The following is a 17,290-nucleotide window of genomic DNA, read 5'->3' as shown; positions in this document are numbered from 1 at the left end:
TACGGTTAGGCAAGAAACGCAGGTTCGAATCCTGCCTCGTGATCAAATTTTTTCTATTCTTTCAAAATTTCTCAAGCAAATATTTTCTAGAACATATTAGCGTCGCGTTTATAGATTCATTTGTGAGTGATAAATTAACATCATATATGCTGTTAAATGACAAAATATTTGAAGATTAACAGCGATTTAGTGTCGAATCGATATATCTGAAGAATTCGGAAGCGGCGGCGCCAATTATAATGTGTCGGTTTTGTGGTGTGAAGAAATTTATGCTAATTGCACTTTTGTTTGCTCATATTCATATAAATACGGTCATAAAATATGTAGATTATGAGTTGACTTGCTTTCTTTTTTATATTGGTATACATTAATCGTAAGGTCGAATTAGCATAGTGAAGATTTAATAAAATTATGAATAATAATAGTGATTTAATACTAACCGATTTTAGGTAGCAATGCTTGATTTTATTGTTTGTATTCGTTTAAATTGCATTACGTTTAAAGCGATGATTTTGTTATTCCAGAAAATCATATCTCACTAAATATGTCTTATCTATTATAAAAAAAAATCGTGAGTAATATAACTACTTAGTTATGTCATGATATACTTCTTCGCTCCCTGTTCAAGTTGCTAATCGATTGTCATATAGATATAAACTGTAAATCAAGTAAAATACTCGTATGTTAAAAAATGTTGTATTGTCTCTATTATATAAAAATAAAGTATGGTAAGGTCGAGAAAAAATGTGACTGCATTTCTAAGCAATTGGCACGAATAAAGATGTTAATTTGCATAATAAGCATTTAAAGAGTATATGTTTATCGATATATCGGCAGAGAATGTATTATAGTTACAACACTTATAAGTCGATGACGGTTAAATGGTACATCTATCTCCGCTTGGATAAGAATAGTAACTGTAGAACATTTTATAAATTCAATACAAACTCTATTCAATTGGAGCCGCAGCGAGTAGTTAGTACTTAGCAGTTAGTAATAATAAGTAGGCGCATATGTGTCGAATATCATCCCCATTACCTGGGAATGACGGGTCTCCGTGTTTCACGAATCTTCCTACCCATATTTCATAATGTGTTGCTGTTATTACGCACTCGCGTGTGGCCGACCAGTCTCCACCAGACTTCCTGTCACCATGAGTCAGTGGCCGCTATCACGGATCTTATCGCGATAACACTACCGACTACACGGACAGTTTCCAAGATTATACATACTATGTGTTTTTAGCTGACCCGGTAACGTTCTGCCAGGACGCTTCTCGCTTATGCACATTGGGATATGAGAATTGACGAATAGGTATACTTGAATATTATCAACGAAATCGACCAAGACTGACTGAGAAAACACGAGAATTTTATGTATTCGTTTATGTTGATATAGATAGTGTCAACATTGATAGCACTTATCGATTGCACTGTTTAAATTTAGCTCATGATTTAGTTTTTGTTTGTGTGAAATGTTGAATGTATATATCTGTAATTGGGAAGTTGGAAAATTGTCGACTGAATTCTGCATTGTGATTAACTAGTTGTAGTTTTGATTCAGTGTAGAGTAACGGTGAGTGAGATAAGTAAGAATAATTAGATATGCTTTTAATGTTATCGATAAATAACGATTATGAGAATGTATTCATTTATAATGTAAATTGTATCGCAATGTTTGTTTTTAAACGCATACACGAGATAGTTAAAAGTAACAAATTAAATTTAACTATCTCTAATGATTCGTCGAAAAGCTCGAATGAAACAAGTATCTTTTTTTACTCTCTAAATTAATTAAAACTTTCTAGACATGTGTACAATTAACTATTTCTAAATTCAAGATGTAATCAAATCTTAATTAGAATTGTGTTTTGATAGACGAAAGCATAATAATTAATGAATAGCTTATACAGAACACAGTTTTTATAAGTTGGCATATGAATAGGTAGTATGATATTATAGAAATAGATGGAACTAAATAAGTTTCTGTGGCTACGGTTGCAATCGGCGTAATCAATAAATTCCATCCATTCAATATGCATTATTCATCTAATACTATTGATATCAAATTACGATTAGCGTGCACATTATTTTCAGGATCTTAGTTAGATCTTTTATCGCTACCAAATCGATTGTCGTAAATACAAGTTGCAGGCCATTGTTACCGTACACTGCTTATATGGGAGCGGCCCAAATAAATCACGAATAAAACCATATCGGCTGAATCGTAGACTATCGTTCGGATCGACCGCGGGCTACATCAAGATACCGGGATATTACGCTATTGAATTAGCATTACCGCTGTTCGGATTATGTTCTCGATGAAGGCATGTCCCATTTTACGTGGCCGTATTATTTCAGTTCTTTAAAACCGCGCGAGGAGGATACTATGTAACGAAACATAGGAATCGTGCGAGATCTCGGTAGACGATAAAGTGAATAATCGTCGCATCTATGTCCCGTCGCAGCACGCATGCCACCTGCGGAACGCGACGTGCAAGCTACTGCTTGCGACTTTTTGTACAATACTATACGAGGCTAGACCACACTTATTATTATCACATTAATATACCGTTTTTTGTTCCAGGTGGCTCAGCGACCTGAATGATCTTCCCATCAACAGCTCCACCGATTAAATGTGAGTTATTTAGAAATCTTCCATCACATAATTGAATACTATGTTTACAGCTCCTTATGAGGTCATCGCTGTATGATCATTATAAGTTTTCGAGGCGCCAACCGCTTCATTCATTACTTTTGCGATACAATAGTTGGAAGCTAATTAAAGGAAACTGTTCATATTTCTAATACCGATAACGATTTACATCGGAAATGTATCAAACGCTGACCCGAATAACGGACGGTTAGATAACAGAACCCCCATTCAACTTCTGTGTTTCTTAGATAACTACTGCATTTATCAATCAACATTCGATAGTCCTTTTATCTCCGTGAGCTATCTATTCAGTAATAAATCGACCGAACTATAATTCAATTATGGCTGTATCGTGTGCTGCGATTGTCGCTTGATCACAGATAATTAAATCAAGTCGAATTTAAGCGAAAGACGAGGCACTAGACGTCGTATCGGTCGTGTGCATAGATATTGAATAATAATAATTGGTGCACACGAGGCAGAGGCGGCGGCCGGCGTCACGATGGAGATGGTATCGCGAGAGCGTGCCGCATCCATCAGACATCGAGGCTCACTATCTGCGTCGGTATCGCGCTCCAACGATAATCATTGTCTTACCGGGACGATTATATCGGCGAAATTTGTGCTCGCCTCCGATCCGCCGTTTGTCTTTCGCCGCAAATGAGCCAGATAATGGCCGAGCGAACGTAAAAGGCGCGTTTCTGCTAAACTTTTGCCTAGTCATTAATATACCGTGGGAACAATATAACCTATTGACGGATGCAGCCGGAAAGGACATGAATACCTCAATCGAACAAGTCCATGTCACAGAATTAGAGTTGTGATCGCATATGAAATCGCTCATTAACTTTACTATTAATGCTCTTGACATTTGTTAATACTAAATAATTTACGTCATAAAACTGCCAAGTCATTATACGTTTAGTGCGGATAAATTATATATTCCATATACGACACAAACATGCACTCAACGTCGTTAATACTAAGGCATATGCAATTGAGCAGCTATTTAAGCTCAGCGCTGGCAAATGTGAGCGAGGACCACTTAATAGCATTAGCATCATTGTCTCGTGGTCATTAATAAGTGGTCGGACAGTTCTATTGGCTGCACTCCATAATGGGTCGGCCCGTGTTCTGGTGCGATGTCACGAATTCATATCCTAATGCCCTTAGGGAAAATATGGGAATGTTCGCCCGACCCGGCTATCAGATAGTTTAGTTAGGTTTGAGAAACAGAACGCTTATATTAATTACGGCATGAACGCTCATTACACTCGGCTCGTTTTCAAGTATAGTCTGTGGGAATAAATTGGCAATATACCACTTGTTATTGCCGTCTCCTATTATTTCTACACAATTTATCGACCCAGAAGTGATTCCTTTGTTAGATAATAGGTACCTAATTTAATTTTGCATATAAAATTAATTCAATAAAAAGTTAACCAGAACAAAACTATTTAATGGTTAGATGATGCTTGTATTTCATGTTTTATATAGCGTTTATTAAGTCTATAAAAATTACTCTATAATACAAAAAAAGGAAGTTAAACGCCAAATTGTTTACGGTAAATCCGGTGACGTAAACACTATTTTACTCCACTTCATTATTAGTTAGTGTTCAGTCATGTGCAATGTAATCTTATGCTCTGTAGATATTACGTATAAATGCCAAAATCGCATATCGGATTATAGCAGCTGTTAACTCATTAAGCTTGTAAAGATCGGGCGCGTGTACTCAACAATTATAACCAATTAGCGGGTCGTGAGGTTCCGATTGCTTTCATCCACCGTCCCATATCGGCTTAAGTGGATTATGGAATGAGATCAGTAATAGAGTAGATCCCTTCGGACGAAACTTCGGTTTAAACATAAGTTTGATGAAATGGTACGGAATAGAATAACTTTGTTTATGATTGAGTTTTTTTTTAATAAAATCGGGTTAAGAATTTGTATTTTATTCATGAATCCTACTAATCCTACTATCCTACTAATACAATAAATGCGGAAGTTTGTAAGGATGTATGTGCGTTTGTTGCCCTTTCACGCAAAAACTATTGAACCGATTGCAATGAAATTTGGTACGTAGCTAGCTGGACAACTGGAATAACACTTAACACCTTTTATTCCGATAATCCTACGAGATGCGGACTTACGGGGGTGAAACCGCGTAGCGAAGCTATTTAGATATAATAATTTTTTAAGTAACGTCTAAATTACTGAAAGTATTTAATCAATACAAATCTTCAACCTTCTCTGCAGATCTGCAAGATAGAATTAAGACGCAAGTTGCCCTGCATTGACATGTTGCGAAAATGCCTTGATAGGTCTGCCTAAACATATGTGTGAAAATGAATATGTGAGTTATCTTTTAAAAGACAACGTGTGAATGGTAAACTGGTTCTTTTTAATCCTACTTAAATATAATAAATGCGAAATTTTGTAAGGATGTGTGTGTGTTTGTTGCTCTTTCACGCAAAAGCTGCTTAACCGATTGCAATGAAATGTGGTACGTAGAAAGCTGGACAACTGGAATAAAATATAAGTAACTTTTTATCCCGATATTCCTACGGGATACGGACTTACGCGGGTGAAACCGCGGGGCGCAGCTAGTTATTAATATTATTATAGAGAGATTACCACGGTTCATTGGATGTAGGTAACAAGTGTAGGTAGGTATATATGACAATCGCAAGTGATTTTAATGACAGGTTATTTATCCTTAATTATATTTATGAACTTATATGTGTAACTTTTTCTAAATAATCTCCATAGTGACTAAGTCCTTCAATAAGCTGCCCTTATTGGAGATAAATATCTTACAATTTTCCTTTAAAATGGCTTTTGTAATGTTTAATGGTTGTTGTACTGAGGTGATTTTGATAAGATATCTGGAATTTATATTCAAATGTATAAAATCCCCTTAAGTTTTTCTTAGGACACAGATTTCGACACCACGTAACGGTGTTTATGACATAATTAATTCATAACGATAATACAAAGCGCCACACAGCGCCACATCACCTTGAAGCACCAACACTAGGTGTATTTAAAACTAATTAAGCAATTCAATTGCACACGAGCAAATAAACCATTAAACTGATTCTAGGAACGCGGTAATGATATTCATTATCTGTTGAACGGTACATGCGACACTCGGGCGTTGCGCATCTTTTGTTATTACCACTGAGATAAAAGCTAACGTTATATATTCTTAATTGCTTATTGCACGATAGTGACACTATCGCACCACTATTTCCAACATAATAAGCATTATCATAACAATAATAAGCTAGTAATTCGCAGCTTCGGCGATGATAACCCAGTGAGCGCGTTCAGTTTGATCGTCGGTTGTTTGAGTTCGATACGCGTGTATGTTTTGTTTCTTAAATAATTATAGTTTTTTTTAAACGTTGCTATTTGTGCGGATGCGAAGTGGCGTGGTTGCGGTCGAGTGGGTTACGAAGAGTTGCCACCGTTGCAGGCGCGTGTTTACAGTTTCGGTAAGTGGTGACTTTTGGATGGATAATACGATCCATAGGTAATAACCATAGGTATTAAGGTAATTTATGTACATGATTACGTACTTATAGTGTTATGTATGGCAACAGTGTATGTGAGATTGAGATAAACTAATATTAAGAAGGATACATAGATGTTGATAAACATAATCGGTAAAGATGTCCTTTACTAGGACTGGGTTGAACTAGGTATACTGAATTATTTGTATTCTAAGAGATGAAGAATAATTATTATGTATTATTGTTTATATTCTGAGTTATTAATAACGTATCTTATTAAGATAAAGATAATTACCAATAACCAGCATGATAAATAACATTAACGCATAGATAAAAACTAAGGATGCAATATACATAAATAGAATATTATTATGTGCTTTATGACATTTGCTTAGTTTTAATAATAAATTGTATAAACTGTGTAATCTACTTTCAATAAAAATAAAGAGCTGCTAGTGTAATTTACCAAGTAATGTGTTTTTTAAAGCTTATCAGTCAGTTCATATAACAAAAAATGTATGAAAATATACATCAAAAGTAATAGGCTATCCGGGACATTATCAGTAAGTGACGAAACCGGCCCTACGTCCATTGATCACTATTTCAATTTCCATTAGAAATATAAAACACATGACCTTTTTATAAAACAAATAAAATGAACCGATGGAATAACAGTCGAACGGTTTCGATTGACTTTTCTAATCGTATTACTTGAGCTTGTATTGTGTTAATCTTTTTCTCCATTCTGATATAAATCATAACACAAAAGATTGAAATGTGACATAATTGAGAAATTTTGAAAGAATAGAAAAAATTCGATCACGAGGCAGGATTCGAACCTGCGTATCTTGCCTAACCGTAGCAACGCCTAGCCTCTCGGCCACCCGTGATCCTGCCATAGTAATCGAATTTCTTCTACTCTTTCGGTTTCATGTGCCTAAGGGGCACCCCATTTTTCTATTCTTTCAAAATTTCTCATTTATAAAGCATTTCAATGCTATAAAAACTAAAAATTAAATTTAATGTGACATAATTGTTAAGAATCACAAATTTCTATGCGTAAACTCAATAAATACATTAAAATATTTCAGCAGTGCTTTTTCCAATAATTAATCAGGGCTACTAATATTCTTGCATTAGTAGAACGAACCTGAACAAAATTTAAGTACTTATTTTTGTTTTTACTAGAGTATAAATAATAAATTTTTACTTAAAATATTGGATACCATATCAAAAGTTAAGACATAGAAAAGTCTATCAAACTCAAACTCAAATTTATACATTTATTAATTGGAATATACTTTTTCCTGTGATGGAATTTATGCAAGTAAATATGGTGCTTCAAAGAGTCTATTTAGAAATAAATGACTTTTTAATTAATTTTAGTTGCTATTTATTCAATATGTTATTTATCAAAAGGTGTATTGAGTGTTTATAAGAGCTGATGGTGCCGCTTTGAACAAGTTTCGTAAAATTTAATTTCATAAAACGATGCTTTAAAATAAATATTTTCCCTTCTTACAATTATTTAATGAATACTTTAAGTCAAATTCAAGTCCTCAAGTAAATTTGCTAAAAATCAGGTTGACAATTTCACCAAAAACCTCTTGGGGGGTGAAGTCTTATTTTTAAAATTTTCGAAAATATCAAATATCTCGACACCAGACGTTCGCAAAGTGTATTTTTCTGAACCGCTTCGTCCTCTACCCGCAATTACCGAATATCCATTCATTACGTCACTCCCTGTTTATGTAAAATTATACACAATCGTATCTGTATAAAAGATAGATATCAATTCATGAAAATAAATATGTGACGAAAATAGTCGTATCGTTATTTATTCATTATAACATTTAAACAATTAAATCTCGCCATAATTAAATCATTGTTGCTAGGCAGATATGTATAAAAAACACATATGATGTCATTCAAAATGATAATATTATATTAAATGTATATATTAATATCTTGTTAACGTTTTAAAAAAATATTTTAGGAATTCACTTCCACTGTAGTCTCGGCTTTCAAAAGCCTTTTAGATGCTTTAGATATATGTATAAAAAAAATCACAAACAATAACGTCTCCGGGCCCCTAATAAGATAATTAAGATAGCATCTGATTTTATATCGGCAAGTGATTGATGAAGTCGATAGTTTGAATTCGATATGTAATTGGCCCATTGTAGCAGTTGACCCTTCAATGGTAATTTAATCGAAGTTAAATCGTTCGAGAGACGATATCGGAAGATGAATGTAGATTTTTTTTTCGGTTGAGCGATATCGCGTCTCAATTTCGTAGGCAGTATTTTGTATCATTAATCACACATATTTGTGTGGAGGTTTCCATTTTGTTAGTACATATACCTGCGGTGCTGGCAAAAAGCATTGGAGTATAGGTCGCTCTTATTCGGAATCTTAGTAACTAGATTTATTTACTATGTTATTGTACACGAAAAAGCTTAAAAATAAAGGATAATACAGTTATTAAAATTATATAAATTAATTACGATACTTTCTTGTCGCAGGAAGATTGTATAATATTGCTATTTACAAACGCTCGCAGTTTTTTTAGGAAGTTGAGAAATGACGATCCCCAAAAGTCCGACAGGAGTAGGTTGCGTTGTTCTCCTATACCTTTAACATTTTTTTTAAATGGAGAATGTTCATGCATGTGGGTATGCTGGGGGAAAGCCGTGGGTTATGTCGGACTCCCATTGCCTAGGAAGGCAACGGACCTAACTAAAAAAGAAATGTTTCGTTTGGTTTAGCCAAACGAAACATTTCTGATTCCCAACTCTCATCATAATACATATCTATCCAATTGCTAGCGTTTTTAAACTAGCACTATACTATGTCATACATTTTGCCTGATACATATATAAAGGGATTCAGTATTACTCATTACCCACGTTAGTCAAACTGGTCTATCTTATCGAGTTACCACTTACCGAATTAATTAAATTATTCAAAGACTTTTATTATACTTTGTGATTCATATCGAGAATGCGTAATAGGGCACAACATTCCTTTGCATTTAAATAATAGTAAGACAATATGTATAGATATTATTTTCTTGTGTTCGATTTTACGCTATTATTTTAACATTTAGAATTCAAAGACTTTTTAAAAGACTTTAAATGCGGTCTATTTATTATATTGTTTAACACGACGTTTCGAACACTATAGCGAGCTTGGTCATGGGGATACCCCCCGTATAATTGGAGATTGTTCGTTTTTTAGTGTACAATGTTGCAATTTCATTTGAACAGATGTAAAAACGTATTTTCTCACTAATTTAACGCAATATTTTTTTAAATCATACATTATAACATGGATTCCTTAAAGCTGGATATCGTAACAAAGAAATGACGATACTCTAACACAGAAGCGGCTTTATAGTACGGGTCTAGACCCGTTCACGCACTAGGCACTAGGCACTAGTGCCTAGGTTTAGTCGATCGTCGTATCTTTTTATTTTTTTTGTATTTGTTTATATTGTAGGTATAAATAACTATTTTTCAATTTTCATATTTCCAATTAGCACCAAGTACTCTAAGTCTTGCCGGTACCGAAGCCACGTGTGACTAATTATTTCTACTGTTCGTATGATAAACAAATCGAGAGATATTCGAAATAGACAGTTTAATTGGACCATGTCCATCCATAAAGTAGTGCGCGACGCGACAATCAGACGAGATATTTTCGGAGATAGAAAGTTGTTAAAACGAATATTCAATAATGCATACATAGACTATAGGGATCTCTAAGTTCGATTCCTAGGCATTTCGCGCAAAGTTATTAATTTGTTCGTTTATTTGTATGTTTTATTTCTCAGCTCGAGTTCCAGTTGCGGTTGTAAACTTAACCACAACTAAGACTCGGGATGCTTACGTCGTGTATATTTTACTAAGATATTGACTGCTTTATATAAATCGTTGTGCCGTTGGTCCAATGCTGGCGAGCGTGGTTATAAGTTTTACTTCCCAAAAGGTAAGGAACCCTTATCTTCTGGTTCATTTATATATTCAAAATGGATAGATGTACAAGGTCGAAATAGTGCATTATACTAATAGATAAAAGATTCACCGCGGTAATTTGAGCATTGTTAAATTTAGATGTTATATAAGTATGCGTATATATATGATTACTGATTACGATAACACTATAAACTAGTATGACACTAACCAAATTTCCTTCGAGAGTCCTCAAAGTGTAAGATATGAGCGATATTATATCTGAATTATTAAAACTCCTTATCACCCTCTATAAAGCACAGTTCACATCGCGTATTGGCAGTGTATCATGAAGTCACCGAACGGTTACTTATTAATAGAATAAATAAAAGTTTTAATAGCACGAACATACAGAGCTACGCGGAGTTGAATGACAACGTCCAGTCTTAATGCTAATATCAATATTATTTTATCTCGGGCCCCGTAGTAGTTTACATTTATAGGTACACACTGCACGCATTAGTTTCAAGAAAGATATGTACCAGTGTTGACGGATATGTCTGTGAATAAGTTAACGTTTTGTATTGCGTTCTTTTTATTTCTTCTACAAATAAAGGAGTGAGTAAAGTTAATATATTTTTAATTTTTAATAATATTTTATTTGCGGTGAAAGTTATTTTTCGATGATGATGGTTAATTGTCTGGTTTTACTTTGGTTATCTTAGTTATAAAGAAATCTCTCCCGGTACCTACTCCCAAGTGGCAGATTATTTTATTTTTGGATTTGTCGGGCTTACTCTATTCCTAGCTATTGTATCTAGTAAGGTCTTATGTCTAAGTTTTGCAAACCTTGTATTTGATTATTTATAGGCTGTATTGGTGTGGTTAAATTTATTGGTTATTGCTCTTTTGTATCGGTTGATTTTATACTTGTCTTTAAGACGACGTCTTCAAAGCTCCTCATAGTAGATGCACACCAAACTATTTTTTGCCGCACCTACGTATTTTAACTCGAGGGTGATTTATGGAAAATGTTAAATAGGTTTTCATTGAACATATTTAGAATTCTATTTTATTTATGCAAATGTACAAAACGTCAGAAGCAGCGAGTAAATACAGTGGTGTCACCGCCAATGACCCATTCGGAATATATTATTGGGTAGACAATTGTGTTACGGGCCCTGCTTTTTACCTAAGCAGGTATTGTTCGGAATTCTATCATACATCACGTCTGTTCTGTTTGGAAGCGAAAGTGTTTTAACGTTATTGAATAATATTCATAATTTATCGGTTTTCGTTTGGGAGTCCGTGCATACAGCGCTGTAAGTCTCAATAATATGTGATCAGTATAAACATGCATATATTTCCTGATAGATAGCGTGTTAGTTTGTTGTTAGTTATGTAAATGATAGCGGGTTGATATTATTCACACAAGTACCTAGCTGATTTCATGTGCATTATGTACATACATATAATATAATTTTTCTGCTTCAAGTCATGAAAAGGAATAAATTGTGGTATTAAATATGCGATTGGTCTTTTTTACCACAACCTTATTATACGTATTGAAATATATATTTAATAAATTATACGCATAATATAGTTACCAGCGTAGCGTGGCGTGTTCATGTTTGTGTCTAAAGTTGCCGAGAGCAAATTGTTGTATTTTTTGTGTAATAAATGTGCTACAATACTTTAATGTAACATTATTTTGCCTTTTGGCCCATAGGGATGTCTATCGTTACAATCCGATTCTTAGATTTCCAAAACGAACTGCTTATACCTAACAACAAGTTTTCCGCTTTCTCTCGTGTGAAACTAACGTGATTGCGCGTTTTCTTTTATAATGTCTATTCGTATTTGTTTTCACCACAAATATAGCCTATGCCTGCTCGCAACTATCAATCCAAAGCCACACAAGTGTGAAATGATAGCAGATCCAACGTAGACATTTGTTATGCAGATTACCCGCAATTAACATTTTTTTTTCGGTGTTTAGTTTAGTTGTTTAGTCTTCTTCCACAAATCTGTTAATCCGAAGTCGCAATTTTTTTTTTTTCGTTTAATAGCGAGCAATTGAGTTGGTGATTCGTCTGATGATAAGCGCGCGATGGTGAACCTACTGCCCATTTAACGTGAACATTTGCAGAGCCCGCTTTTATGGGGTAATCGCTTAGGAAAGACGAAGAAAGATTGGTAACGGGAGTAAAGGAATAGACTGAGAACATTTAGTAAAAGGCTGACCGAAGAATATACAGTAGCCATCTATTATTTCACGACGATCTTCTGTGGGTGTGTTGTAACTTCCACGGTGCAACTTGTTCCAATTCGTGCCGAAGCGTGCTACTCCCACGCTACAAGTATTAAATCATAGCCGTGTCCAAATTCCAGAAGCAGTATGGTGGTGGTGTTGAACGGCGTGCTCGCGGACGAGTGTCCCACGTCGGTGCGCGCGCTGCTCGCGGCGCATCCCGGGTATAGGGATGCGGCTGCGCAGCTGCTGTCGGCCGCGGCGCGAGTGGTCGCCCCGCCCGGCCTCTTGTACGTGGCGCAAAGGGAGATGGCGGCGGTTGTCCCGCATGATAGTAAGTGAAATATTGTTATGTATAAAGAATGAAAGGACGAAAATAATTGTTTCTTTAAAAACGACAATGGCGTAATAGATTTCGAGGTTTGGCTCGTAAAGTAGACTTTAGTTGATGGTGCGGAGTATCAATATAAAACATACACAAACAACTATTAATCTTGTGCTAAATCGTTTAGTTGTACTTGAACGATGACGTTTTATGATGTTATTTATAATGGTTGAATGCCATTTTCACTTCAACATAGATCGTACATTATTTCTCTTAATGTAAATATCTGGCCAAATTATATGTTACTATGTTTTGTATGGAGTACCATTCTATCATTCAAAAAGGTGTTATTTCTCTTTAATATCATATAGTAATAGATGAGTTATAAATACTATGGCATCCTTATAATTTTGTATTTTTTTTTCAGAAAACGTCACAATAATTGGGTCAGATGACGCCACATCATGTATCATTGTAGTTCTAAGACATTCAGGTAAATAGCTATTTCATTTACATTAGACTGGTCACTATTTTATTACTAAACTAAATCATAAATAATCAGTATCAGAAGAAATAACAACGTGGGTTACTTTGTAAATTTTAATTAGGTCTCCTGGACTAAAAACAGCCCTGAAGGCCAGCCTCGGTATTTACCAATTTCTATTTTATTTTCCTGAATCGTCAATATTTATTTACCCCTCGATTGCTTATCTCTAGGTTCTGGGGCAGTAGCACTAGCTCATTTAGACGGTTCAGGAACAGCAGAAGCGGCATCAGCCATGGTGGCTAGGGTTCAGCAGCTGGCCATAGGATACCCCGAAGGGAGGCTGGAACTCCAGCTGATTGGTGGATTTACGGATCCACACGGCTATGCTGATGAACTGTTCTCTAATATAATGAGTGAGTATTTTTTATTATTCGTGGTGTGTGTGTGTGTGTGGGTGGTATGGTTGTGAGATGTGGTAGACGACGTGGGGTGATATCCTATATTAGAAAAAAATGTGCGTTTACTGTAAGACTGGGTAAAATAGTTTAAAGGAATTTGCGCGCTAACCCAATGGTCTACCCATTTCCATACTGTTGATGGTTTAACTGTGGCAGCCGGCGAATTCCAGAATACACTTTTGGGCGTTTCCCACCCAAACAGAAACCAATATCAATACAAATAAAACCTTAATCGTAAAAGCTTTTATCTAACTCGTCTGCGAAAATCGCATCTTAACCATAACTAGTTTTTGACGAATATAAAATTTGGAATATTAGTAAAAACTAGCTCTAACTAGTCAAAACGCGTTCAAAAGAAAAACCGTTTCACCTAGTAGCTGATACATTTTCATGAGCACACCTAAAATTCCGTTCCGGCCCGTTTCCAGTATCGTTCCACCGTCAAACCGAGGAGATAGACCTGACGCTGGCTTGCTGCTGCGAGCTGAACACGGCGCTCGGCGGCGGCGCGCCCTCGCCGCTGGTTACCGGCGTCGGCGTCGACATCCGCGCCGGCGACCTGTTCCCCGCCACCTTCCCCGACAAGGGGCCCGAGCTGCCGCTGCGCTGTGCCAGGACCATTACTGGTGGCCCCAATAGCACGCAGGTACTGGGGGGTGGGGGGGAGTTACGGGAGGGAAACACCTACGCGGCTGGAGCACGCATGTATTGTGGGGGAAATGGATATTTGGGGTAAAATTACTTACGTGCGGGAAAGAGCAGTTGGGCCCGCGAGGGACACCTACGTGGCTGGTGGATGGCGTAGTCATTCGCCCCGGCTACCTCACCTGACCGATTTTTGGTAGAAGCGACCTTGGTAGTTTATAAAAATAAATATAATTAATTACCTTATGACTGCTGGTTTGTTATAATCGCAATAGAATCGCAAACTATTAATCCGTAATAGGGAAGTGTTCTTAGATTATTTCTAATGTATGTAAACATTAAAATACACTCAAATTATAATGGAACTCCAACTGTAAAGATGACAATATTATATACTTGATAATCCATCCTTCTCCCGCAAACACTCGCATGGTCGCAACAATATGATGATGATGTTGACAATAATGATGATGATGATGGTGTTGCGTGCAGGTGCTGGACATATACGACAACGCGGTGGGCATGCTGCGCATCGGGCCGTTCAACTACGACCCGCTGCGGGGCGTGGACCTGTGGCTCGAGCAGTCCGACGAGTTCATCCTGCAGCACCTCAGCACCACGCCCAGCGTCGAGCCGCCGCACTTCGTGCACAATGTTAGTGTCGCTCTCTCTTTCTCTCTCCCTCTCTCTCTTTCTCTCTCACACATTCCCACTCCCCTATATTATGTTTCATACTATTTACTTTTACTACTAAAGGATGAAATATTGATCCGGCTACAGGTAGCCAAATAAGAGTTGTTGATGACATTTTTAGGCTTTCTTTTTTGTATCTGCTTCTCGTTCCTGTGCTAGAATCTTACTAATATTATAAATGCGAAATTTGGATAGATATCGCAATGCTCGCGAAACAGTAACAAACATCTATACATGTGCCTGGATGTATGGGATGTTTGTTACTCTTTCACGCGAAAATAGCTTATAAACGCGGGTTACACCTACTCACTGCGTAGTATAAAACAAAGTCGCCTTTTGCCGTCTGTGTGTCTGTATGCTTAGATCTTTTAAATTACGCAACAGATTTTGATGTTTTTTTTTTTATTTAAAAAAAGGATGGGAAAGTTTATTTGTATATATCATGTATTATTGCAGCTGTGAGAATCCGGGGCGGATCGCTAGTCGCTATTTAATAAAAAAGAAACAAATCGCTATGCATGCTAGAAATATATTTATCAAAATCGACCTAGTCACTCCTTTCATCGTTTTTCCTGACCTATTGAAAACCACCCAAAAACACATGGAAATATACGTAAAACGCGTGTGCTATTCGGTTCCAGATCCGCGTGACGCTGAAGTTCATCCAGCAGCACCCGTTCCCGGCGGTGACCGTGTTCCCGGACAACCGGCCGCACTACTACCGCCGCGACGACCAGACCGGCTGCTGGATGCCCGTGCGCTTCTAACCGGTACACTTTCCTATTCCTACACGTGCCATTTTGGGTAGATTTTTATATGATATCTTTCAGCGCACACGCATCTCTAACTGTACAATATCCCACGTGGTACTTGACCTTGAGTTGACATTATTTTTATCGTGAAGTCTTCGCAGCAGCGCACGCGCATTATCAACAAAAATTTTATAATTCATATTGTTATTTTTATTGCAGGAAATGATGTTAACGGAACCCGAAAACGTCACTGGAAGATATTACGAGCTCTGAAGATTAGCATCTGGTTATAATAAAGCTATAAAACGAATGTGGAAATATTCATGCATAAACTTGACTGAAAAAAAGCAAGAACAACCAGTAAATTGGCTGAAAATATATTATTATATTAAATTAAAAGTAAATAATTTAAATTGTTATTGCAATTCTTTTATTACATTTAAAATTCAACAATATTAAAGAAATGTTATTGCTTCATTTTCCTTTTATAATTTACAAATAAATATTGCAATCATTTTCAGTTAGTTCAGTTCATTACTTTTTTAAATGCACAAATTCTGTAATACGGAAAAAAGATCAACTATTTATTTAAATGCGTTAAGTATGATCTTTTTTCCGTTTATATATTTAAAATCACGTTCTATTAACAGATCGTGGACAAATTACATTAAATATAATAATAGAGCTAGGAATTGTTCCTTTGAAAAATTACTAAAATATTGACCAACATTTCGTCAGTCAAGTGTCTGACTTGCTTGACACTTTTTAGTAAAACGTAAATGTAAACATACCTAGCATATTATAATATCGGGTGATTTAACTATTCGATTTGCTGTTTTTTTTGACATAATTTACTAATGTTATAAACACATTTTATTGCCTCTGAATGTATTTTTCCAGCGTAAATTAGCAAATTTCATTAAGATGGAACATAAACACAGGAAAAATTGCTCCAAGCGTTACATTAGCATTCCTATAATCCAGTGATTTAATATTATTTATGAAAGAATATCGAATAAATATAATTTAGATTTTAGTCTTTGAATGGCATTCCCATGTGATATAATATGATATAGAAGCCATTTAATATTATGTTACGTTATTTTTTTAATGGATTGGTTCACTTATTTTTTGATTCGTTATTAGTTATTTCGTCGATTATTCTAAAAAGTAATGCCTGCACAAATAGATGAATAATAATTTAAATGAACATACCTAAATAAAGATATTGCGTTTTGTATCTAGGTATATGTTAAGGCATACAAGCTAATGCTATACAAAAAACGGATAAATTCGTATTTATGATAAACATTTGTTTAGCAACAATGTTGTATTAACGTCTTGCGGACTACTGGCAACACTGCACACAGAGTTGATAACCGCAAGTTGACAAGTTCTCGCGCAATGTTTATGTTCAGTTACATTTCGCCCGCATCAATGATGTCAAACAATGTTCATCAAATGTTGATCACCAAATGTTGACCATAAATACTTGAACACTGTTTTAATTAAAAGATAAAATGACAAATTTATGTACTGTACAAAACATGATG

The 17,290-nt window shown here is 35.7% G+C and overlaps 1 protein-coding gene across 5 annotated transcripts in view; it reads left to right on the top strand.

The window, feature by feature from the left end:
• LOC119840793 (protein N-terminal asparagine amidohydrolase) overlaps positions 1-15,982 on the top strand; it is a 66,100-nt gene extending 50,118 nt beyond the window's left edge. For 2 of the 5 annotated variants that reach the window (XM_038367540.1, XM_038367539.1), the window contains 8 exons: positions 2,587-2,637; positions 12,518-12,711; positions 13,130-13,195; positions 13,420-13,602; positions 14,076-14,293; positions 14,785-14,946; positions 15,627-15,755; positions 15,957-15,982. In XM_038367540.1, the coding sequence (XP_038223468.1) occupies positions 12,525-12,711; positions 13,130-13,195; positions 13,420-13,602; positions 14,076-14,293; positions 14,785-14,946; positions 15,627-15,752 (942 nt within the window). In that variant the 5' untranslated portion in view covers positions 2,587-2,637; positions 12,518-12,524 and the 3' untranslated portion in view covers positions 15,753-15,755; positions 15,957-15,982. Of the gene's footprint in view, positions 1-2,586; positions 2,638-6,038; positions 6,156-10,021; positions 10,164-10,570; positions 10,745-12,517; positions 12,712-13,129; positions 13,196-13,419; positions 13,603-14,075; positions 14,294-14,784; positions 14,947-15,626; positions 15,756-15,956 lie in introns of those variants that run through there. The other 3 variants (XM_038367541.1, XM_038367542.1, XM_038367538.1) reach the window with 3 other exon arrangements.
• The last annotated feature ends 1,308 nt before the right edge of the window (positions 15,983-17,290 follow it).

This window comes from Zerene cesonia, chromosome 7 (genome assembly GCF_012273895.1).
Source record: "Zerene cesonia ecotype Mississippi chromosome 7, Zerene_cesonia_1.1, whole genome shotgun sequence".
Classification (NCBI taxonomy): domain Eukaryota; kingdom Metazoa; phylum Arthropoda; class Insecta; order Lepidoptera; family Pieridae; genus Zerene; species Zerene cesonia.
This window is presented reverse-complemented; position numbering and strand designations above follow the sequence as displayed.